The sequence below is a fragment of the Centroberyx affinis genome, unplaced genomic scaffold (assembly GCF_046629955.1).
Source record: "Centroberyx affinis isolate AG114_WGS23_722 - 3 ecotype Tasmania unplaced genomic scaffold, CSIRO-AGI_Caff_v1 ptg001319l_1, whole genome shotgun sequence".
In the NCBI taxonomy this organism is placed as follows: Eukaryota; Metazoa; Chordata; class Actinopteri; order Beryciformes; family Berycidae; genus Centroberyx; species Centroberyx affinis.
The window spans coordinates 20,258-45,000 of NW_027279822.1; the positions used below are offsets into that span (position 1 = coordinate 20,258).

Genomic DNA, 24,743 nt, shown 5'->3' on the forward strand with positions numbered 1-24,743 from the left:
CAATCTATCTCTCTCTTCATTTTTTTTTTTCCTTCCTCATCATCTTCCCCCGTTCTCTCCGCCCTGTCGGTGCAGTGAAATGGCCCATTGTGAAGGAGCAGACTGTGTGCGTCTGAGACATTAGCTGCTGATTTAGTGGGACATTAGCTTGATGGATGACGAGGCAGAAAACTCCCAACAACAGTTGATTTGCATCCAGAGAAACTGCTCTGCGGGTCTGCAGTCTGAAAGTGAAAAACGCTGTGCGCTCTCATCGTTCATGGCGTGCGTCTAATGACAGCCCCCCCGCGGCTCTAGGAGTCAGTGCTTCTTAGACGACAGAACCTCCAGTCCACGCCAAGTCCTGAGTTGACCTCTTTTTGAGCTAACGTAAAGCTTTGTGATAGATTTTTTTGACGTGTGATCGAAACTATTATTATTATTTATGGTTTGTTTGATAGGGACAGATACAATATACATAGACAAACTGAGAACAGCTATCCGATGCAAGTATCATAGTGTTTATAGCGGATGCTGATTTGCAACGCCCGTCCCTCGAAGGGCTTTTGTGAGAATAAGAGATTAAAACAGTGAGGTAAAAAGAAGGTAAACCAGGTACAGCAAGATACAATAGAGCACAAGGTAAAAAAAAAAAAAAAGGAAAGAAAGGAGGAAGGAGGGGGAAAAAAAAGGTAAACTGAGTACAACAAGATACAATAAAACACACATTTAGCAGTAACATAACTGCAGAAAACTAGACATGAGTACAAGTTTGTTGTTGAATTAACCAGGATTCGGTAACTCTCTTAAAAGTGGTGAAGTTTGCAGCAGATTTCAAGTGATCAGGTAGCGAGTTCCAGAGGTAGCGAGTTCCAGGACTTGAAGCTGCTCTGGTGGATCTGGAATTACATCATAGCACCAGACTAATTTGAGTTAGACTACATGAAAAAAGGGCCTTTTTGAGAAAATGAAACATCAAATAATACTATAGGCCCTTTTCGCAGGATAGCTCGGTTCTCACCATTGGCAGCAATGTTAAAAAGCCCAACTTTCTGTCACCCATAACTCTGTCTGTGAGAAGTTATTTTGCATCTCAACATAATGTATAACACAATACAGGTGTTGTCACTGACAGATATTTCTGTTTCTGTTGTCAGACGACTGCGCAAGTCACTGTGATCCAGGTTCACAAAATGCTAACTGGCTAACAAAGGCTAACGCTAATTTCTGTACTGTTAGCATTTTGTGACTCTCAATCAAATCACTTTTTTTTATAGTTATGCAGTCGTCTGACAACAGAAACAGAGTTATGGGCGACAGAAAGTTGGCTTTTTAACATTGCTGGCAATGGTGAGAACCTTTACTCTGCGGAAGTACGGCAGTTAGTGAAAAGGGCCTATTCTGCATGTTCACAAAGTGATTTGTTGAACTGAAGCCATTTATTTACGACTCTTAAATACATTTCTGGAGCTTTTTTTTTTTTACCAAGATTGACAGTATATGACAAGTAAAAACGAGTCATACTGTACTTTGACAATGTAAAAGGTTAGCATTCATATTACTCGTAGACAGTGAAGAAACAGACCTGTATTTTGAGCTACAGTGTCATGTCTTACATTCCCAAATGCGTATTCCCCCATCTACAAGTGAAACCCTCGAAGAATATAATATACAGCCTGAAATCCAGATGACCCAATACACTCTTTATTGTATCTTTACAGATCAGGTGTATCACAAGGCTTTCAGATTACAGCACTAATGTAGCCGCAGCCAGAATTAGCCTATACCCAAAGGCACTGTCCTATTACTGGTTAACATATGAAAGGCGTCTGGATAAGTCTGGAGGGAGGTCATTTGTGTGTGTGTGTGTGTGTGTGTGTGTGTGTGTGTGTGTGTGTCTGTGTGTGTGTGTGTGTGTTTGTGTCTTGTAACAGTTCTCCTTTGTTGAGAACAAATCTCCTCACAAAGACACCTTTTTTTTTTACTTTAAGTTTAGGTATGAAGGGTTAGGTATGAGTCAGTGTAATGTCCTCACAAGAATAGTAATATGTTTGTGTGTGTGTGTGTGTCTGTATGTGTGTGTGTGTGTTGTATTACTCCCCATACTTACTCCCCAAACTACCTGAGAGGTTCATTAATATTCTTCCTAATTCACCCCATGACCTTTTTATCTCACTGCCAATGCGACTGTCGCTTTCAATTGACCCGTACACACACACACTACTACTCTTCACAGACACACACGCATCCTCTCTCCTCTTCCTCTTATCTTTTCTCCCTCTCTTTCTCTCACCCCCATCTCCATCTCTATATATTTCTGTCCCTCTATCATTCTCCTTCTGTCTGTCGCTCTCTCTCTCTCTCTCTCTCTGTAACAAACGACAGAACAGAATGGATGTCCCCTTCATTTGCGCCGGCATAATGTGCTGATGAAAAATGAAGCGCTCCCTCCAGACAGATTACTCATCGGCGAGGGGATCTCTGGAGGAGAGGGCGTGTGTGTGTGTTTACGTGTGTGTTTGCGCGTGTGTGTGTGTGTGTGTGTGTGTGTATGCGTGCGTGAGACGGATAAATCATTTCCCCGGAGGCCTTCTGTTTGAGTATGTAATATTTCAGCATACATTAAGCGGAGGGGTACGATCTGTTCGTATTAAGAGCTTTCATCCGTTGTTCCCTCCTCGCTAACTAATGCTGAGCCTGAACTTTCATGAACTTGAACCGTCTTAGTTTATCTTAGCTTGTCCACTTAGTGCAGTCAGACTTCCTCAGCCGGGCCCGCAGTCGAGAAATGTCTCCCCCCAGTTCCCAAAGAAGTGACCTTGGTCTTTACCTCCTGTGGCGCTTCCCAGTCATTCCAGAGGCGGCGAAATATTTGATGAATCTGACCGTGACGCTGCGATCGGATGTTTGTCATATCGGCAACTCCAGGAATTTAAATGTATTCTGCTGTTGCACTTAGGTGCACTTAGGCGCTCTGGATAAAAGTTCCCCTTTACACTTGGCATTGACGTGCTCCTCGTATCCCGATTGTATCCGGTTACGCACCGATCTCTGAACCCATCGTCTATCAGTCTGACGACGATTAGACTCTGGGGGCGACGGCCAATATTTCGGGGTTTCCGGTGTAGCCAGCGGACATCCGGGCCAAGACTTCCTCTTCCGTGCCTCGGTCATTGTTTACAGTCCGATTAGCAACTTGAGACGCGAGAATGGAGTCGGAGTTGAGAGACGACGTCTCATATGCAGATATCTGTTTATAGAGATTAGCCGAAATGTCGTCCGGACCTAAAACAAAAAGTATCGATGTTTGTGTTTTGTGTGGAGAAGCGTTCGACTCTCACGTCTCAAGTTACTAATTGGACTGTAAACAATGACCGGCGCACGGAAGAGGAAGTCTTGGCCCGGATGTCCGCTGGCTACACCGGAAACCCCCAAATATTGGCCGTCGCCCGCAGAGTCTAATCGTCATCAGACCGATAGACGATGGGTTCAGAGATTGGTTACGCACCGCATCATACTTTTCGAAACGGAGGTAGAAGCGGTCTTACGGCTGAGCTACACCGGGTGCGTTTCTGTTCCGCCCGTTTGTGTCGGAAGGGTCGGATCAGATCAGATACGCAGCCGTTTACTTCAACACAGCTGCTCCACTGGCTGCAGCACGCAGCATGTTGACCGATCTGAAACAGAGCTGGATCGGAGCTGCAGCTTTAGAGATACACATGGCTTCTATTTTAGATGGACTACGTATCCGTCTGTTGCGTATCTGAGCCACAGAAATGTATATACATGCCAAGATTTTTCTTATTATAGTCATTTACCGCCATGTCAGTAGAGGATACATAAACCAGTGTCACTGAAATAAATGTTGGAGAGGAGGTTGTCTGTGGATAGCTGCTGAGAAGCCTTTTTGGCTGCAGTACGCCAACGCTCAAAAAAGGGACATAAGTACCCTATATGGTACAATTTGACTTGTTTATGGAAGAATAAGCAAAACTAGATAATTGAGTTCACTTACAGATGGCTAAAATATAGATCACAACCAGCAGACCGGAACAAGAACTGACCTGTTGTAGCAGTTTAAAATGCCTGAAGTGCTGCAACTGGGCCAATCTGTCTTCTATGCGTCCTGGCTGCATTTACACTTGATTTTTATGTGGTTAAACGCTATCCGATTACAATCCGATCACCCAAGACGCAGGTTAATGTGGGTGAAAAAGGGATCTAAATGGCAGCTAAATCTGTAAAAAGTATAACAATTGTAATTGTAAATAATAAGCAGGCTTTGGTTTCATATTATGCATTGTATTGAATTGTTCAGGTACCATTAACAAGTCGTAATTGCCAAGGGGAAAGACGGGTAGTTGAAGTGTAAGTTTTAGGCAGGAGAACAACTTACTAACCAGTGAGACAAGAGGAAGTTTCCTCAGGCGATGTCTTCACTTCCACTTCCAGTGTTGGTGTGAATATAGTTCACTTTTGTGTTCTGTGGGGAGAAATGCAGAAAGACTGGGTGCTGCAGGATAGTTCAAACACAAAGTCATGCAGTGTTGTATATTTCACCTGAATTTAATATACAGTATGTGATCCTTTGTTTATCCTCATCAGGAGATCCTGGGACTTGAACCTGGGTCCTCCAGTTGAAGGACAGTCTCTGTCGCCTGCCAGCCAATAAAATTGCAGTGAATTGATTTGAACTGTATTGAATGTAATGCACACACTCTCTCTCCATCTCTCTCTCTAGTGAAGATGACCATTCTGAACTATCAGAGTCCCACCACGGGCCTTTTCCCTATCAAGACATGCTCCACCTGTAAGGAGGCCAAGGTCCGGGACTCCCTCTACTGTGCAGCTGGTGCCTGGGCTCTGGCTTTGGCCTATCGGTTAGTACACGACACACACACACACACACACACACACACACACACACACACACACACACACACACACACACACACACACACACACACACACACAGGTTGGGATTTTGTCTCCCTGCTTGGCTGAGTGTTCCTTAAATGGATTAAGCTGTCTACTTTTAGTGTTCTTTGACTGGATTAGGAACTTGATGAATACATGGATGGATAGATCCAGTGTTTCCTCCAGAATATTTTTCTTGTAGATGTAGAGGGTCATTTTGGTTCCAGTCTAAAGCTGCACCTCGGCAGCTTCGCACTTTGGCCGCTCCAAGTGGCAGATAACTGAAATTTGGAAAGTTTTGAAAGACTTCATTACCCAGAAATCAAGCCAAGACCATCTCTTTCCATTGACCATGCCTGACATCTGAAATTAATTTTGGCAAATTGGGTGAATCTACAGCTCAATTAGTGGGGATGGGATGCTCTTCTCTGTTTCTCTCTGACCCACTTTGTGATTTAGGCGGGTGTATTTTTACATAGAAATCATGCTTTTATTTGGATATTTATGTCACAACATGTAGACAATTAAGCTACAACTGCAATTGTAATTGATATTTTTTGCACAATAAGGCCAGTAGGGCTGAACGAATTTGAAAAAATATCTAATTGCGATTATTTTGACTGATATTGCAATTGCGATATGATTTGCGATATTAGAGGGAATGATAATTTTTACATCATTATTCTCATTTTCATTGAAAAACGTATTAAAATGATGATGGTGTGATTTTTGCGGGGATCTGTACCGAACAAAGATGTTTTCTTAAGTCTGTAGAATATGATGTGTAGGCCAGGACATCTCTGCAGCACCACAATATTTCATTTAAAATGGTATTTTGACACATTTCACTTTTAACAAATATTGTGCCTCCTGCGATTTGAAAATTGCAGTCGGCCATATTGCGATTTCGATAAAATTTTGATTAATTGTTCAGCCCTAAAGGCCAGTTAGTAACGTCATTGTATTTACGTTTTTCTCGTTATGGGGCGGCACCACAGCAAAATGAATGTAAAGGAAAGACCAAGATGGATGAACAAATAGATTTATAGTACATTTATAGGGCACTAGGGGCAGGACAGGCCAAAAAACTCCAACTACATTGCTTTACGGTTACCATTTCACAGCTTTCCGCCCCCCTGCATCCCTTCCTCTTTGACTTATGGCTTTGTTCTAGTCGGTTCTGTTCCTTGCTTACTGGCCCTGGTTGTTAATCTGACTCTGTGGTTTGATGACCTTACCTTTGAAACACATAGTGACCATCGGTTCAAGGAGAGCGCTGAGAATTACCAAACAGTCCAAAGGCCCCAAACCCTTTTATCAAGTGTCCCTGCTCCTGCTGCCTGCATTCCTCAATGATTAGTTTCTGAGGGGGGGAAAAGCACTTTCAAGAAATGGTTTGTAAAGGAAGAGAGACAGAGAGAGAGAGAGAGAGAGGGGGGAAAGGTTGGAGTGAAGAGAAAGATTGAGAGGATGGAGATGGAGGGGAGAAGGAAAGATGTGGGGAGAAAGAGAGACCGAAGGGGAATATAGAGGGAGAGGGAAGCCGAGACTTGGGAGCAGAGAGGGAGATCAAGGGGATAGAGAGATAAGAGAGGGGGAGAAGAAATGGGAGAGGGAGAGGGAGAGAACGACTGAGGAAAGAAAAAGGAAAAAAAAAAAAAAGCTCAGGGGGCAAGAGAGAGAGGAAGAGAGAGAGAGATAGGAGGAGGGTGGGTAAAAATAGAGTGTACTGCAGCGATGTGACCAGCGGCAGATCCCAGTCATCAGTCATGGCTGCCTCCTATTAGAATTGTCACTGGGATTTAATTAAGATGATTCTCATCTGACAGGCTTGGCTACTGCCATTAGTTACTTCACGCCCAGCTGCCGTGTGTGTGTGTGTGTGTGTGTGTGTGTGTGTGTGTGAGTGAGATTCAGCAGTGAGTTGAATGGCATTCATACGACTGGCACAAAATGGTTAATTACTATTTTAACTAGATGTTAAACAATAGGCTAAGTTTCATCTAACACTGTTCACACTGTTGCTCCATTCAAAACAGTACAGTTCTATGACAGAACTGGGTCAAATCGTTCTTTCCGATTTTGACCTTTCAGATTGTGTTGGGAAAATGGTAATGAAAAAAGCATACAGTGCTAAGTTGACTTTTGAATATTTTCCTGTGATTGTCTTACCTTTCTGACACCCATCGTATTTTCCAAACCCGCCCATGTGTCATTGAAGCAAAAGGCCAAAACACACCATAAGATGTACAGTGTTTGAGAATACTATGTGCCCCAAGTCTGATTGATGATAGAGTTTGGAGAGGAGGGAACGTTACTATGGATACTTTATACTTTTTATACTTTTGGATCATCTCATCTGTTTTGGACCGATAAAGGACAATTCCAGTGTGATGTGACTTTTTTGGTCATTTTTTTACGTTTCCAAGTTTTTACATGCATACGTACATTATGATTAAATATTCATCAGTTTTACAGAACCTCTCAGGCTCATTCACTCCCATTCAATTCCAAACAACACAGAAACCAACTCCCGAGACTTCTAATCTAAAGTTGGTAAAGGTAATCCATCATTGTGAATAAGAAGCCAACAGTCACTTTTTGCAAAGTTGCATCAGAACGCTAATATCAGGCAATTAATGTCTACGATTTGAAAGACGTTCTGTCCACCGTTTCATATTGATGCATACAGGAATTTGGTTTCTCCTTGTAAACAAGAAGATAGATAGATACCGGTTGTCCGATAGCATACGATAGCTTGAACCGATAATTAACATTCTCTGTGGTTACGTTAGGCCCCGCCTCCTGTCAATCACAACCCAGTAAAGCCAACAGACAAACCAAAGCAAGACACTTCCACTAGCTATAGTCCGTATAATGAAACAGAAATTAAAGCTAGATTCTGCACAATTACGGCTTAGAAATTCCACCCTCTTCTTTCGTGGGACTTTGAAAAACAACTAAGGAAAAATAGTGAAAACGATCCACAGTGATGTAAAACAGGAAGGGAATGCAGGAAAAGAGCAAAAAAAAAAAATCCCACTGGAATGGTCCTTCAGATACCTGTAGTTGGAAATATGTCATCAGTACTTGATCATTACCTTTTGTCGAAGCGTGATGATGAATGCCTTATGAAGCACTTTGAAACAGGACTTTGATGGTAGATCAAAAGCTGCCCGGTGCGTCCTCTGCCTGCGGTGAGTTTTGCTGCAGAAGGTCACGTCTGAACGACAGTGTGTTTAATGCACTGTGTACCGCTGGAGTTTAAACAAGTTGCACCTCAGTGGCTTGGCTCCCCTCGGTCAATACCCATAGTCATTATTGCCATGACCTTTGTCCAATGGAATCTGCCAGCCCCTCCAGGACCGTGCTGACTTTCACTCTGGTCACCAAAATTGCTTGACTTTGGAATCTTTGTGGCATTAGTATCTAAAAAAATGGCGGATTTTAGTCTGAGCATATCTAGTAGTTGACAAGTCCTTTTTACTGCAATGCATTTTGCTCTAAATTTGAGACGGCCAGTGAAAACCACACTGTAATTTTTTAAGAGCTTAGAAGTTTCCTGGCAAGTGATATATTGACTATAGAGTTTGATTAAAAAAAATGAGTCATTCCTTATAAATCGTGGCATTTCTAAGGCTGAAATCATCTGTAATTGTTTGGAGTAATATGTTTTTTGAACAAAATTTGCATATTCATAGTGTTTTGTAATGACATCTGTCACACACCTGGAGCAAGTGATCTGTGCTGGCAAAATGTGTCTTGCAGAATAGGTGAATGGAATTTGTTATGTTGTTACGGCAGGCTGCCTTGTAGTGGAAGGGTTGGTAGTTCAATCCCTGGTGTCAACAGGGCTGGGCGATAATTCAATATTATCGTTTATCGTCTTTCAGTGGAATCATATTGTGATGATATGAAGATATTTTAATATTGTGACACATTTCTGCTGTCTGAATTGAAGATGACAAGCAAATTTTACTTAAAAACTCTCATAAAATGAGGTATGGTAGGAATATTATTTGAAAAGTTCTGTTTTGTTTGACATCACACCTAACATTACCATTCGGTTCAATGAGATGAACATTCATTTGATTATTTAACGTGATTTTGCATACATGAACCATATCGTGATATATACTGATATCGAGAAAAATCCTTATGATTATCGTGATATTGATTTCAACCATATCGCCCAGCCCTAGTCAACAGTGACCAATACTGCTGAAGTGCCCAATGAGCAAGGGCACCATCTGTACCAACCTGCTCCAAGGACTGGTACTGGCAACTAGGTAAAAAATAAACTCTAGATATAAATGTTCGACTGTGATATGTGTTCCTCGGCTCATTCTTTGTCCTTTCCCCACGTGTTCCCTCTCTTCCCCTCGCCACGCAGACGCATCGATGACGATATGGGGCGGACCCACGAGCTGGAGCACTCCGCTGTCAAGTGCATGAGAGGGATCCTCTACTGCTACATGAGACAGTCCGACAAGGTGGGTCCACAGCCGGCCTTCACCCGCTTCTTGGCTTCACAGCTCTCCATGCTGAACCTCACACCGCAATTGGGCTTGGGCGATATCTAAAATGTAATATCGCGATGCTGTCCCGCCAAAATATCGCGATATACGATATTATTGCAGGTTTTTTATTTATTTATTTATTTATTTTTTTTGGGGGGGGGGGTATTTTATTTTATGTCTTCCAAATTACATAAAATGTCTAGGCTATAATAATTATTATTATTATTAACAGCCTAGAAATTTGATCTTACTATTCAAGCATTGGAGGAAACAATGACAATTATGTGTAATTTGCTCATGCCTCCTATTTCCAGAAAATTGATTGTGCCCCCCATCATGATTGTGGAAAAGGGAGCCCACTTGAATTAAAAAAACACATTTTTCACTTCAAGTATGATTATTGTTGTTTGTTTACTCTCCTACCTCTGGTAGATTATAGGTTTATAAGTTTAAAAGCTTGCACAATTGTCGGGAAATATCGCGATATTCACAAAATATCGCGATATTCAATATGTCGAATATCGGCCCAAGCAGTTGTGGTCAGAGTGGGTAAACATCTACACACAACCAACCTAACCTCAATTGCACACTATGTTAGGATAAAAGGTTTATTTATGAGCCGCTGCTCACTGAACACATCTGTTTTGCCTTTCAGATCATGATGAATGGCAATAGAAGCCGGTTGCTTTATTCCAAAGGATTGAATAAAATACTGGTAATCTGTTAATTGCCAAAGTCAATTTCTCCTAAAGACGAAAATTCAAACAAATTTTGTCGGAATCTAATGCATGTAGAGAGTAAAATATGGACCCACACAACATCTGGTGATGCGGCGGCCTGGTCTGAGCTGTGCCTGTGCATTCAGTGTCTGCCTTTGAAAGCCGTTCTGTTTCATCTTGCCTCGACCTTGACGACCTAATTTAGGGGAGAGCTTTTCTGTGTCTTAATTACAAAGCCGCGTTTACACAGTTAATTACACAGAGCAGCGTTCGTTACGGCCCCCGTCTCCGCCGCTTACCGAGAACATGGCGTTTTTAATGGAGACGTGACACAGGGGCCACCGCCGGGCAAATATCACAGAGCAAACAGAGCAGCCCGGGCCCCACTCCCTGCCTCTAATATTAATTGTGTATTAAGGAATCTTCCCTCAGCATCAGAGTGTAAGGCATGGTTGAGCTTTCTAAAATGAATGGGTCGTGTTTTGGTTTGCTTGGTAACGGTTCACTGTGGAGGGATGAAGCCCTCTCAAAACATTATACAAGATCAGGGGAGAAATAATGGAACACGATTTTTCTCAGAAACCACTTCTTTGTCTCTAGCCTTGATTGTTTGGCTAGAAATGGTAACATTCTGCTTCATTTGTTCAAAGAATCTCTCTATTTTTACAAAAAAATAGTCCCTGAGATCACTTTTTTGTTGACTTGCTTTTGCTCTGGAAGGCATATTACCTCAGCCTAGACAGCAGCTACAGCTACAGGTGCAGCCACTGAAGTCTATGTCCAAGTCCCACTTTTTACTGCATGGTTATTCAACGACCGCTGTACTTCGGCTCCATCCACAAGTGGACTTGTTGTTGAAAAAATCAAGTTTTGCTCTCTTGCAACCGAAAATGACAAGGAATAGTTTGATGAGATACAAGAGTTACAAGAGAAAGAATTGACAGCAGTGTTTACGTGGGACAGATGCAGGATAAACGCATGAAGAGGGATTTTTACCACGGCTGCTACTGTATGGAGCAGCAGGAAAGGCATGGCAGGTCTCAGCTAATTTGAAGCTCATTATAGCGCATTGCGCCATTTGGAACATTAAGCAAGATCTGGAGCCTCGCATAATATCCCGAGTGTACAGCCAGTTGACACCGTGGCTCTTTCGGAGCTAGATTTAGAGAGACCTCTAAGCAGAAGTAGGTTTTATGAACGCATAAACAGCAGCACCTATTGTGAGCTGCTGCCAGAGGTTGCTCTCTCTCTCTCTCCCTCTGTCTCTCTCTCTGTCTCTCTCTCCGTCTCTCTCTCTCCCTCTGTCTCTCTCTCTGTCTCTCTCTCCGTCTCTCTCTCTCCCTCGGTCTCTCTCTCTGTCTCTCTCTCCGTCTCTCTCTCTCCCACATGTACACCGGCGGTGGGACGGCTGGAAGTGGAGCAGTATTCAATAAAACTGGGACAGAGGGTCTCCACCATGACCTGACTAGGAGAGAAAAAAAGAGGGAGAAATGTATAGGGACAGAGAGAGAGAGAGAGAAAGAGAAAGGCGGGGACGGAGAGGGAGAGAGAGGGTGAATTAGGTAGAAGGAAGGAACGAGAGAGCGAGGAGAAGGAGGGGGATGAGAAACGAGGGATGAAAACGGGAAGGGGCATTGAGAGCGGGGGGGAGGGGGACAATTAAGAAAAGTAGAGCGAATAATATAAAGTACAGGAGAGAGGGAAGAGGGGATGGAGGTGCGGGGGGTAGGTGGGGTAAAAACAGACAAACGGAGACGACGAGGAGGTGGGTGGGTGGGGGGTTGGGGGGGGGGGGGGTGAGGATAGAGAGAACAGCGAGCGAGGTGGAGAGAAGAGAAACAAACGAGGTAAAAAAAAAAAAAAAAAAATGGGACAAAGGGCCAATTATTTATAACTGTGCGCGACGGGGGCCGGTGGGCCGGTGGGCCAGCCCTGCTTCGGTTGATTCAAGTCAGTGCAGAAAAACACACTCGCACACAAATGCACCAACCTGTGAACACACACCACTGTGAATGTGTTGTTCAGGGGGTTTTATGTGTTTGTAGTGAACCAAGCCCTCTAAATCTGACCCTCGTCTGTGTCAGAGCCGGATAAGTTATGCTGTATACAGTATATCTGCCTGGGTTATTGCTTATAGGACAGAAGTATTGTCTGTTTCAGCGTATTTCATGTGAGGACAAAAAGTTGAGTTGAGCATATGGCACACAAACACTGTCAAGGTTAGCGGCTCAGCTCCCTCTGCGGGCCACCCATGCTTAAAATGTATGCTGTAGAGTGTCCACCATAATGGCATCCAGTATAGAGCACTGGTTCCCAACCTGGGGTTCCCCGACCCCCACTGGGTTGCCAAAGCTTCACGGGGGGTCGCAAGGCCTTCTTGGTTTTAAGGGGTGTAAGAAAACTAAAAAAAAAATACATATACAGTATATCTCAGCGTTTCATTAATTTCTGTGAAGAAAAGAACTAAATGTAGTTGTTATTTTTAAAGTTGAGATGTTTTTTTAAGAGATAAACGAGGATAAGGGCGCGGTGAAGACATGAACTCAAGCTATATTCACTCTCTGCTGAACAGCCTCGTCCTGCATTAGAAAAGTTCACAGTTAAAACAAACAAAGAGCTAATAGAACAACGGCCGAGCGTCAGGGAGAAGAAAAATGTGTCCAAAATAAGCATAATAAGTATGTATGATAGTTAAAAATAAATGATACAGAGAATTGTATAAAACGTTCCTAAAAATATCAGGAAAACTAATCTCTGATGCAATATTCACATAATCTGCTCAATATTCATCCAAATTGCTCGTTTTACACAAACTTCCTGCAGTTATTGCGTTCACTATTTGGGTTAATTGTACAGTTATCAGTTGTTCTGTGCTGTTATTGTTATGCTTTGAATATAATATGAAATATCCATAAAATATGTCACTTTGTCAGGGGTCGTCTGTTTACTCAGTGATAGAATAGGGCTCCCTTAAGGAAAATGGTTGGGAAGCACTGGTATAGAGGGCTTTCATGTGATGCTAGCTCACCCTTTGATAGCCATATTGGAGGTCCTCACCTTTTGGTCAATACAGTGGCTTACCTGGTTGTGTTTCTAAGTGTGAAACTCAGCCGTCTCAAGAGAACTGAATAGACATGGTTCATTTCTGTGCTGTTGTTGGCTTGGAACCGATCATTTCATACATGCGATTGATTTTGTGATGAGATAATGTGCACTTTTTAGCTAGCTAACCATAGTATCTGGTCAGCTAACACTGTCTTCTTGTTAACACATATGATTAGCAGACTAGCTAATGCTTTGGTGGCTAGTAGTTTCATGTTTACATTAACAAGCTAGCTAGCAGTTTGTTCAGGTTAACTGAGCTGACTCTTCTCAAGCTACAACTCTTCATGTTTTGGAGTAGAGACTAGGGCTAAAGACAAGACAGTTTACTGAGTCACAGTAACCTACATTTGGAAACAAATCCACCTTATCATACTGTTCACTGTTACTTTGAACGCTTTTTCAGGTCTTTTACTAGCCTGGTTGTAAAAGACATTATTTGTGTACAGCCAATTTTCCAGTGGACATCTATAATGGAGCCAGCTAAGAGATTTGTGACGTAATTGCAAAGCCTTCATATTAGGGTTGGGCGATAGGACGAATATATCGGCTATCGGCAATTGACTGAGTACATCGCTGGTTTATTTTTTTGGGCGATTTTGTGGGCGATTTTTGTCATTTTATTTTGCTAATTTAATGGTCTAATTTAATGGTAAATAATTAACCTGTAAAGCGCAATTCAAAGCGTGCGCGAATAGGAACTGGCAGTTGGAGTTGGGCCATATTTTGCACGTTCTTGTTGCACTGATTTCCGACGAGTCTTTCACAAAACAGGGCAGTGAGTGACTAAATGACAATGAAGCCTCTTTAGTGGTCGCTGTCCGATCGATCGGTGCTGAAAAGCAACGTCAATTCATAAATCATATTTGAGAACTAGACCAAAAGCTGTATGTGCAGTTGTGCACACTGATCATTTAATAGCATAATATGTTATCCCCACCTGTTTGTTCATTTGGAGGCTGCAAGCGGAGGGAGGCTCCTTCATCTGATGCCATCGGACTCTGTTTCAGATCGTGTCGGTCAGCTGTTCAGCCTGTCTGGACTTGTTTGCAAAGACGGCAAATTACTTCATTTAGGTCCTTCGGCTTGCCAGTTTCGTCCGGTTTAAAACCAAAATAATCCCAAACAGGGGATTTTGTATTCTTTTTGGCAACGAGCTCTTCCATGATTGTTCGCTGAAGATGGCGTGTGGGGAGTGGGGGGCTCCCCCGCCCCGTGTGCACGCCACACACACACCTGTGCGAATATATCGGCAATCGCCGGTTGATGGGCTGACGGTGGCCGGTTGGAAAATTTTAACATATCGCCCAACCGTACTTATATATTAAATATATATATATATTAAATAACGGTTTTTCAGGGTGTGTTCGTAATGTGTATGTGTGTTTGAATCTTTGTCTCTCTGTGTCTCTACCAGGTGGAGCAGTTCAAACAGGACCCCAGCCCCTCCAAGTGTCTGCACTCGATGTTCAACGTGGACACCGGTGATGAGGTTCACTCCAACAGTGACTACAGCCACCTGCAGGTCAGCCCACAGGCCAGCAAGAGCTGAGCTGCTGCTAACCCACATGGTCACACTTGAACATGTTAGGTAGAAATGGATTACAGCGTTATGACGGTGTCCAAAATAGGAGCAGCAGAACTTAATGAGACAAAAAAAAGAGAATGTCTGATGTGAAAATATGCCAAAATTATGAAATATCTGCAGTGTGAAAAAAGTGGAAAATTAAAAGAAATAGCAATATAAATGTATTATATAACAAAGCTAGAAATATGAGGATATGAAGAAAAACAATAAGCGAAAGTAGAGTATATGCCAAAATCTTATTCACAGGTCATGAATATGCACCGAAAGTGTGTAGGCCAGTAGACGTATATTGTAAAAGACTATTCCCCTTGCTAAACATCAAATTTACACATTGGTATGTGTATTGCTCGTGGTCCACCTTACCAAAAACACCAGATGGAGGTACCATATGTACAGAAAAAGTGTCAATACGCATAAGACATATGTTCATCTTTAAATTTGACCATGTTCATGCTCCATAAAATCACAAGTATTCAGTGTTTCCTCCAGAATTGTATTCTTGTCAGGGAGGAAAAGCCTCTGAAACAGCATTTAGACCATCATGGGACACTAAAACTCTCCACTGAAAGCCAGTCTAATGAAATAGTTTTAGTTGGGTTAGCAGCTCCTGGGTGAGGCAGAAAATCCTCCCACACCGCACCAGAGCGACGTCTCTGGTCAGACATCTGACACCTGAAAAATACTAATAAAAAAAAAAAACATTGACATTGACAAGCTGTGGTCAGGCAGCAGCCTCCATCATAACAGAGACGGGCGACACTGACAAATGAATCAGGAAACGGATGAAGAACAGGATGAAGAACAGGATGAAGAACAGGATGAAGAACAGGATGAATGAATCAGTCGATCAGTCGCTCAGTGACAGGTTCTGTTTTTGAGTCTCACGGCAAAATTCCCTTCAAAAATGTCTAATTTCTCGTGCTTGGCATGCATGTAGGATTGGAAAATTGACTTTTGTCCTCAGTGGTGGATGTGCACGAAATCGGTACCAAAAAGACGTATTCTTCTGTCAATCGTATTGACAAAGGTCAATTTGGTGTGTAACATCTGGAGGGAGGCCCCGTCGATAGTACAGCCAATACAGACAAGAGAGACAGATAGACAGACTGTAGATAGGCTATAATAACTGATTGCAATATTGGTGATACAGGAATGTCACGGCAAATGTAAAACGTAAATGTAATGTCTCCCGCTGGTCTTTTGGAAAGCTCAGATCTCACTCTCTATCCGGGAACTAGCTGGGAAATCAAAGGCAGCGGGGTGGATTTGAAAATGTCATACAGCACAGTTGAAAATGTCATACGGTGTAAATTTTAATGGTATGGTCCACTCTCTCCACTCTCTCCCCTCCCCTCTCTCTCTCTTCGCTGCAGATTGATGCCGTTTCTCTGTTCCTGCTGTACCTGGTGGAGATGATCTGCTCTGGTCTGCAGATTATTTACAACACTGACGAGGTAAAGTATGGAAGACAGCCAATACATAAGGCAGGTCATAAATCCCTATCGTGTCTAATATTTGTACGTACTCTTTATTTATCCCCATACTGCAAAATAATTCATATTCTGAAGTGTATAAATTATTTTGCAGTATGGGGAAAAATAAAGAGTCTGCAGGTAGATTCAAAATATATTTTGGCCACTCAAAATATTATACAAACAAATGTCATCGATACAAATTCATCTATATTTTGAAACATATCTCTAATCATACTGCATTCTGACTTTCATAAGAAATGTGTATTTTCCCTTATGAAGACTTGTGTGTCTGTATACAATCAGATCAAACTTGAGTTCTTATTGTGAGAAATTATCATTATGAAACTTAAAGAGAAAGTACCAGACTTGTTCCATTAAATCTGTTGAGAAACATACTACTGATTAAAAGCCTTCATAACTATACAGGAATGACAAAAAAAATATAGTTCATAGTGGAAATCTAAATAACTTCAAAACACAACTAACCACTACTAAGCTGGTTTAAACTAGTCCACCCTCCACAAATAATTCAACACACAAGATAGCGAGCCTTTTGATTGGTCTACAATCTATCAGGCCGGGGCTCAGCACGCCAGAGACGAGCAATGTCAACAAGTAATGACAGATCATTGTCTCACTCATCAAAAAATGGCATCAAGTGTTCAGGAAAAACGAGAGGAAATATTCAAAAACTTTGGAAAAAGACCCAAGATAACCATCCACCTTCTTGTATTTCAGTCAATCAATCAACCAATCAACCAATCAATCAATCATCCAATCAATCAGTGTCTTCATTGTCCCAGAGGGAAATTGGTTTTGCAGCTAGGTAAAAACAACATGAAACTGTACATGTAAAGAAAAATGAATACATGAAATTCCTAAAAAAACAACAACATGGATACATTAAAATCCCTAAAAACAGATCATTTTCACTTTCATAGAAGGGTTTAAAAGAGCCAAAGTGTAAAGAACAAAACTTCATGGACTCCTGTGCCGGTGCAGCAGGGTGATGGAGTCAGGCACAGAACAGTTGTTGGACCTGTTTACTCTCAGATCTGCACCCAGCCAGGAGAGGAGGCTCATGGCAGCTGAGGACAGCGCATGCCTTCCTCAGCACCTGTTTGTCCTGCTGCAGGTCTAATAATTGAGCCTGCTTCTATCCCAAACATCTAAATCTAAACTGAGGTTCCCTAAATCCACCACAGATATACCAGATCAGGGGACAGAGTCTAGTGGCCCAGGTCACATTTATATATTTGGTGTCTGTTGACAGGGAAATGATTTAATTGCACAGGCTTAAATTTCTCCTCCTGGGAATCAAACCAGCGGCATCTTGGCAGCGCACAAGCCCATTTTGAAACAGACCATTACTGAAAAGCTGGTTTGAAGGCCTCTGTCTCCGTTTGATTAATTTGTCAAGTGTCAGGATGCTTTATTGTCCCTTTTATGTGTGGCCCGTGATAAAACAACAAGGCGATGTGGCTGTTAAGTTTACACACTCCGCTTTTTTATTGTCTAGCCCTCAGGAGCAGTTTGAACTTCATTAATTCTATCTGTTGGTTTTTATAGTCTGCTCATTCCCAGCCTTACTTACAGTCACAGAGTGGTGAAATTTGTGCCGTTGGTGAAAGAGCCCCTTTGTTTACTAGGTTGGGCTTATCTTCAGAAAATAAGGACATGGTAAAACATTACGCCACTAACCAATTAGGGCGTGCAGCGTTCACTTTGTTTACAGAAAACCTTCCCTAATAACTCCTCGCTTTTTTTTCCGTCTCTCGCTCCCGACGGCAAACAAATTGGCAATGTAGCTTTTTGTTATGAGGCCGGTCCTGTTTGCGTGGCAGTCTTAATTTGCATGTTTAAACAATGCTTATTGGGTTGCGTAATTCAAATTGAAAGGCATAAAAGCGGTCCGCGCTTCCCCCCATCCGCGTATTAACGCGCATCAGAACCAGTGAGCAGGCAGCAGGACTTCTAATTTGTGTTATTTCTGACTCGCCATTTGAAATGCATTTCTTTTGAGTAATCCCATTATTCCGGTATTGGCTATTAGTTGGTTGTTAGCTGTCAGTGTTTGTGAAGTCCACTGGAGGCGTTCAGTTGACTTGAGCTGGAAGCTGCATTGCAGTAGTTTTCCTGAGGTGCAATAGATTTGCTGCTGAGTGTCCTCGAATCCCAGAGAAGATATGATATCGACCTCCTTCTGAATGCCATTTTCAATCTCATGCAGCATGAAATGCTGTGTCTCATTAGTCTGTGTGTGTATGTGTACATGTGTGTGTATCTGTGTTTTTGTGTCTTTTCAGGTGTATGCATTTTTCCTCATATGAGTGGGTGTGTTGGTTCGTGGGTAAATGCGTCAGCACATGTGCCTGTGTCTGTGAGCATGTGTGCAAAACGCCCCAAAAAAAGCAGAGCAGGCAAGGATAGCAGTCTAGTGGCGGAGAGGCAGAGGCTCATTTGGCCGGTGGGCAGTAACATTCATTAAGATACCATTAAGATACTATAAAGCTCCCCTCGTTAATCACTTCACTCATAAAACCCCAAATAAGAGACCCAGCACCCACCTTTCTCTCTCTTTTTAACTGCTCTGCTTTGCTCCCTCTCTCCCTGCCCTCCTTCCTACACTGGCCTATTTAAATACAACACAGGTTCTCTCTCTCTCTATCTCTCTCTCTCTCTCCCCCCCCCCCCCCCCCCCCCCCGCTTTGTCATTTTAGATTAAATCTCCCATCAGTCACAGGCACACACGCGCGTGCTGCTACTTTCAGTTCTTTTTAATGATTCAAGGCCTCTAAGTCATCACACATTTTATGTCTCTCCCTTTTACTTTTTCCTAGATAGGCCTATTGATTTTGACATGTCTCTCAGACACAGCTTCTCCTCCATAGCCTGGGCGGGCCAGATGATAGATGTGAGAAACTCCCCAACTCTGCTAATTACAACTTTAAAAACACGAGGCCACCATTTTGTTAATGCATTGTCTTCTGGAATCAAGGACGCAGCTGATGAGTTTTTGTCGTCTTTCGTTGTCCGTAATGAAAGGGCGATGCGCTGATAATTAAAATTTTGGCCGTTAATGGATGTTATGCTTTATGTTTCCGTTCGTTGTTATGACATGGGCAGTTGATAAAGCAATGAAGCTATTGATAGTATCCACCGCGCTCCACTACTTAATTGCACATTGTCTGTGGCTGCAGGGGTTAGTGAGTTAGCTTGACCTTGAGCGCTGATTAGCAATCCGTTTCCTCGCCCGCTTTACTAAAGTTTGAGTGGGGGAATTACATTACAAATCCTGTGTGTGTGTTAGGCTTGGGCAATATCCAAAATTTAGTATAGCGATATTTTGGCGGGACAGTATCGCGATACTAAATTTTGGATATTGCCCAAGCCTAACACACGGATATACGATATTTTATTTTATTTCTTCCAAATTACATCAAATGTCTAGGCTATAGTAATAACAATTATTATTAACAGCTCAGAAATTTGATCTTACTGTTCAAGCAGTGGAGGAAACAACGGCCGTTTGGTATAATTTGCTCATTCCTGCTATTTCCAGAAAAACGGGCTGATTGTGGAAAAGGGAACACACTTGAATTAAAAAGACACATTTTTCACTTCAAGTACTGTATGATTATTGATGTTTTTTTTACTATCCTACCCCTAGTAGATTATAGGTTTATAAGTTTAAAAGCTTGAACAAAATGTCGCAATATTCACGAAATATCGCGATATTCGATAATATTGAATATTGGCCCAAGTCTGTGTTCAGTTGTTTTGGATCTACAGTATGTGTGATTATGCCACACACACACACACACACACTGTGTGTGTGTGTGTGGCTCTGTGTTGCATCTGTTCCCATGTCTGATGTGTGTTTTCTGTGTGCAGGTTTCTTTCATCCAGAACCTGGTGTTCTGTGTGGAGAGAGCCTACAGGGTGCCTGACTTCGGCATGTGGGAGAGAGGCAGCAAGTACAACAACGGCAGCACCGAGCTGCACTCCAGGTCTGCAGCAAGCTCAGCAACACACACACACACACACACACACACACACACACACACACACACACACACACACACACACTCACAAATACGTAAAATGTGCTAAAAAGTAAATGGACACACTAGGGTCCAACTGGAGTAAAACTGAAATGTATAGCCGAAATGTTTTACCAATGGATGCGTGTTCATGTCAGGTAGAAAGGCAGGATAATAATGTATGCATGCCTGTGTGGAATCTGATCAAAGTGTGCACTACAATCAATTCAGGTTAAGGTCTTCCCATAGACAACCAGTGCAGTATTGATCAATTCAACAGTAAATATATAGTATTTTTCTTTTTTTTGTGACCAAGTTTTTTTGTTTTTTTTATCAATGTGAGGGATGCAGGTACCTTGACAATGACATTAATTATTAAAATAAAAAAATAAAAATAATAATAATAAAATATAACAATAATAACGGTAATAATAATAGTATAGATATACATATATGCACACAAATACATACATATATACACACATATACATACATACACATATGCATATATAAAAACATATATATATAACAACAATAGTAGTGATAATATAAAATGAAATACATTCATATATATATATATATATATATGTATACACACATACATCCACACTCAAACACACACACACACCTACATCCTTAACTCCCCTCCCTGTGTGTCAACTTCCCTTTCTCCTTTCCCCCCCGTTTTCCACATCAATCTTTATCGTAGTCTAAATGTCAGTGAATATATAGTGTTTAATCAATCAGACTGCATCATATCCATCATATCATAACCCACTCACACACACACTTTATTTCCAGTTCACTTGGCAGTAACTGTCCTCTCTGTCTAGCAGTGAATGTGTATGCTAGCCTGTTATTGTGTCTCTCTGTATCTCTCTGCACTGTACTGTAGTTTGGCCTGACTCTGGCAGGAATCATCACTCCGACACTCCAACCGTTTGATTCCCTCACTCTGAAATGGCAAATGCATCATGTGCCGCCCTGCGATATTTCTTGATTCAAGTGCATCGGTCTTAAGTACACAACCAAACTGAGATCCTGTGCACAGTACCGTACTGTATCACAGTTATTGACATGTGTGCATGTGTGATATTCTTGCCTTGATAGGGGATAATATGTCAGACTATTATGTTATTACGGTAACACTTTACAATAAGGGTCACTAAGTTAAGGGTTAGTTAATGCTTAATAAGCATTAACTAACCCTTAATTAACAGTTAACTAATGTGTCTGGTAATCATTTACTAATGGTGTTCATGTTAACTAAGGTATTAATTTATACATTATTTAATAGCCATCTTTATAAACTATTAAATAATGTATAAATTAATACCTTAGTTAACATGAACATCATTAGTAAATTACACATTAGTTAACTGTTAATTAAGGGTTAGTTAATGCTTATTAAGCATTAACTAACCCTTATTAAGCATTAACTAACCCTTAACTTAGTGACCCTTATTGTAAAGTGTTACAGTTTCATTTTATCAATCTTATGAATGGATACGTAAGCAGAAGTTTAGAGAAGCTTAGAGAGTCTATCCTGTAACCAGACGCTCTCCGGTTAGATCCTGTCCATCCTGCTGAAGTGTCCTTGAGCAAGGCACTGAATCCCTACCAGTCCCTGGCCAACCCTGACCTCTGACCTTTGTTTGGAGTTGGGGAAGGCAGGAGAAAAGATCAGTTTTCCCCATTGGTGATCAGTGGTTTGTCACAATAGCAAATGCATGCTTAGGATCACAATCAATTCCTGGAATAATCCAGACCATTGGCTGCAGTTGTGGTACATTTGTTGTGTTTGGGTGACAGAGACCGCTTCATGACACAGGTTGGATCCTCACTATGTCAATTATCATGTTTCCAGTCTAAGCCAGTTAATGCTTAACATGTAAATGCACAAATTTGGTCCATTTCATTTTCATTTTCATTCCCTGGGTGTAGAAAACAAACTGAAATCACAGTTGCGATCATAACTTTCCTTTTCCATCATCAGTCAGTGACTTGATCAGGAATAGTTTTGAACAAGACTCGTTTGGTCCGGTACCCGCGTCCTGCCAGGCGTAACAACCTTTGAACACTCCTATGTTTGATCTCTCTCTCTCTCTCTCACACACACACACACACACACACACACACAGTAAACAGTTTCATTGGTAACACACTGACTGCACCCAGGCGATTGTACCTGCAGTGACCACAGAGCTTGTGCTTTGAAATGAAGAGGTTATTTGTTTTCTTTCAAACGGGCTTCACAGTGACTTTGCTTTGTGTTGTGCTTAACAACGCATGTAAGCTGTTTTACAATCATTGTAAAGAACAGCCTCAAGTGACTTAAAGGTATAATATGTAACATTTCCACATTAAAATATCTAAAAACGACTAGACCTATGTCATATATTTTTTTGAGTTGTGTACTTACATGATCCCAAATGTTTCCAACAATGTTCAAACCCAGAGAAATCCGTAATTTTATTCAAGGTAACGGTGCGTTTCATTTGGTCTCCTGTCATGGCGTCATATCCCCTTTACCCCCTAACTTCCTGTCAATGGCGTCATATCCCCTTTACCCCCTAACTTCCTGTCATGGCGTCAGATCCCCTTTACCCCCTAACTTCCTGTCATGGCGTCATATCCCCTTTACCCCCTAACTTCCTGTCAATGGCGTCATATCCCCTTTACCCCCTAACTTCCTGTCAATGGCGTCATATCCCCTTTACCCCCTAACTTCCTGTCAATGGCATTATATCCCCTTTACCGCCTAACTTCCTGTCATGGCGTCATATCCCCTTTACCCCCTAACTTCCTGTCATGGCGTCATATCCCCTTTACCCCCTAACTTCCTGTCAATGGCGTCATATCCCCTTTACCCCCTAACTTCCTGTCATGGCGTCATATCCCCTTTACCCCCTAACTTCCAGTCAATGGCGTCATATCCCCTTTACCCCCTAACTTCCTGTCAATGGCGTCATATCCCCTTTACCCCCTAACTTCCTGTCAATGGCGTCATATCCCCTTTACCCCCTAACTTCCTGTCATGGCGTCATATCCCCTTTACCCCCTAACTTCCGGGGAAACACGGGAAACACTAGATGATCCATCAGAGAGTGAGGAAGGAAGTCGGCCAGCTAGCTAGCTAGCCGCTCTAGCCGCTCTGTTGTTTTTTTCATTCTATTGTTTTTATCGCTCACTCGAGACGGATCACGATTATTCATTCCCGTTTGCTGCGTTCTGTTGCCGAAGCTGTCCCCGTAAAAAAAACTCCCATGATCCCACGCTACTTCACGACGTCATCAAACTACGTATTTTGTTATTGTTTTGATTGAGAGAGCCCTAGCGGCAGAAATTACATACTGTGCGTTTAACAAAGACACTAATCACTGTAACATTTTACAGCAATAATTTGTGAAATTTTCAAATAAATATATATCCGTTCTGCTCCTCTCCAATGATAGAACACAATAGCAAATGAACCTATATCCAACTGATGAAAGCTTTTCCACTGTCTGCTCTAAACAGCCCGTGTCTGGTTTATTCCTGATGGTTTGTTGGGAATCAACAGAAGAAGAAGAACTGGGTAGTTAGCATGAGCAGCGATAGCCACCATGGCTGAACAGACAGAGAGAGAGAAGAGAAACTCAAACTACATCAACAGGAAATCCAAGCTCCGCCCACACTGTTTGATTGACAGGTGATCTGTGGGAAGAGCAGTGCAGAAACACCACAGTGATGTGTGCTTAGCAACAAAGATGGAGTCGAAATGTTGTACTGAGACTAATGAAAATCTTATGGATATCCTTAAAATGTCAATGTTTTTAATTTACCTGGTTAGTTCTTTTTTATTTTGTCTCCTTTTGTGTTTTCTGTCTCCAGGTCTCCCTTGAAAAAGACATTCTTAATCTCAATGGGACTCTCCTGGTTAAATAAAGGTTAAATAAAAAAAAAATTAAAAAAAATGGATTACCACTTTAAAGGTACCTGAGTGCGCGGGATGTGGAGTAACTCTTGACCACAGTTGTCACATTGATCAGTATAGTCACTAAGTCAGTATAGGCAGTTAGGCCATCACTCCATGTAGCGACACTTTATTTTGTCAAGTTTTTACATTTGTGGACTAAACCAGTCTCTTTTTATCCCTACACCTGCTTCATTTATACCAGTGGTTCTCAACGTGGGGTCCGGGGACCACCAGGGGTCCTTGAGGAGGTTCCAGGGGGTCCCCAGAAAATGGATGAATTGTTAAACTTCACCATTATTTAATTTACAAGAAGTTAACACAGTTATAGAATGTAGAAGAATGACTGTTTTGATCAAAGTTTCTCTGTTATCTCTCTACCTGCAATACAGATAGTCTTGGAATTCTGGACAAAATCATATCTGACAATAAAAATATTCTCAGA

The 24,743-nt window shown here is 41.9% G+C and overlaps 1 protein-coding gene across 1 annotated transcript in view; it reads left to right on the plus strand.

Moving 5' to 3' along the window:
- The window catches only part of LOC139649298 (phosphorylase b kinase regulatory subunit beta-like), a 32,911-nt gene extending 11,663 nt beyond the window's left edge, over window positions 1–21,248 (plus strand). The window contains exons 4-9 of the mRNA XM_071525658.1: window positions 4,721–4,859; window positions 9,290–9,389; window positions 14,655–14,762; window positions 16,199–16,279; window positions 20,195–20,310; window positions 21,239–21,248. Coding sequence (XP_071381759.1) covers window positions 4,721–4,859; window positions 9,290–9,389; window positions 14,655–14,762; window positions 16,199–16,279; window positions 20,195–20,310; window positions 21,239–21,248 — 554 coding nt within the window. The remainder of the gene's footprint in view (window positions 1–4,720; window positions 4,860–9,289; window positions 9,390–14,654; window positions 14,763–16,198; window positions 16,280–20,194; window positions 20,311–21,238) is intronic.
- Window positions 21,249–24,743: the final 3,495 nt, after the last annotated feature.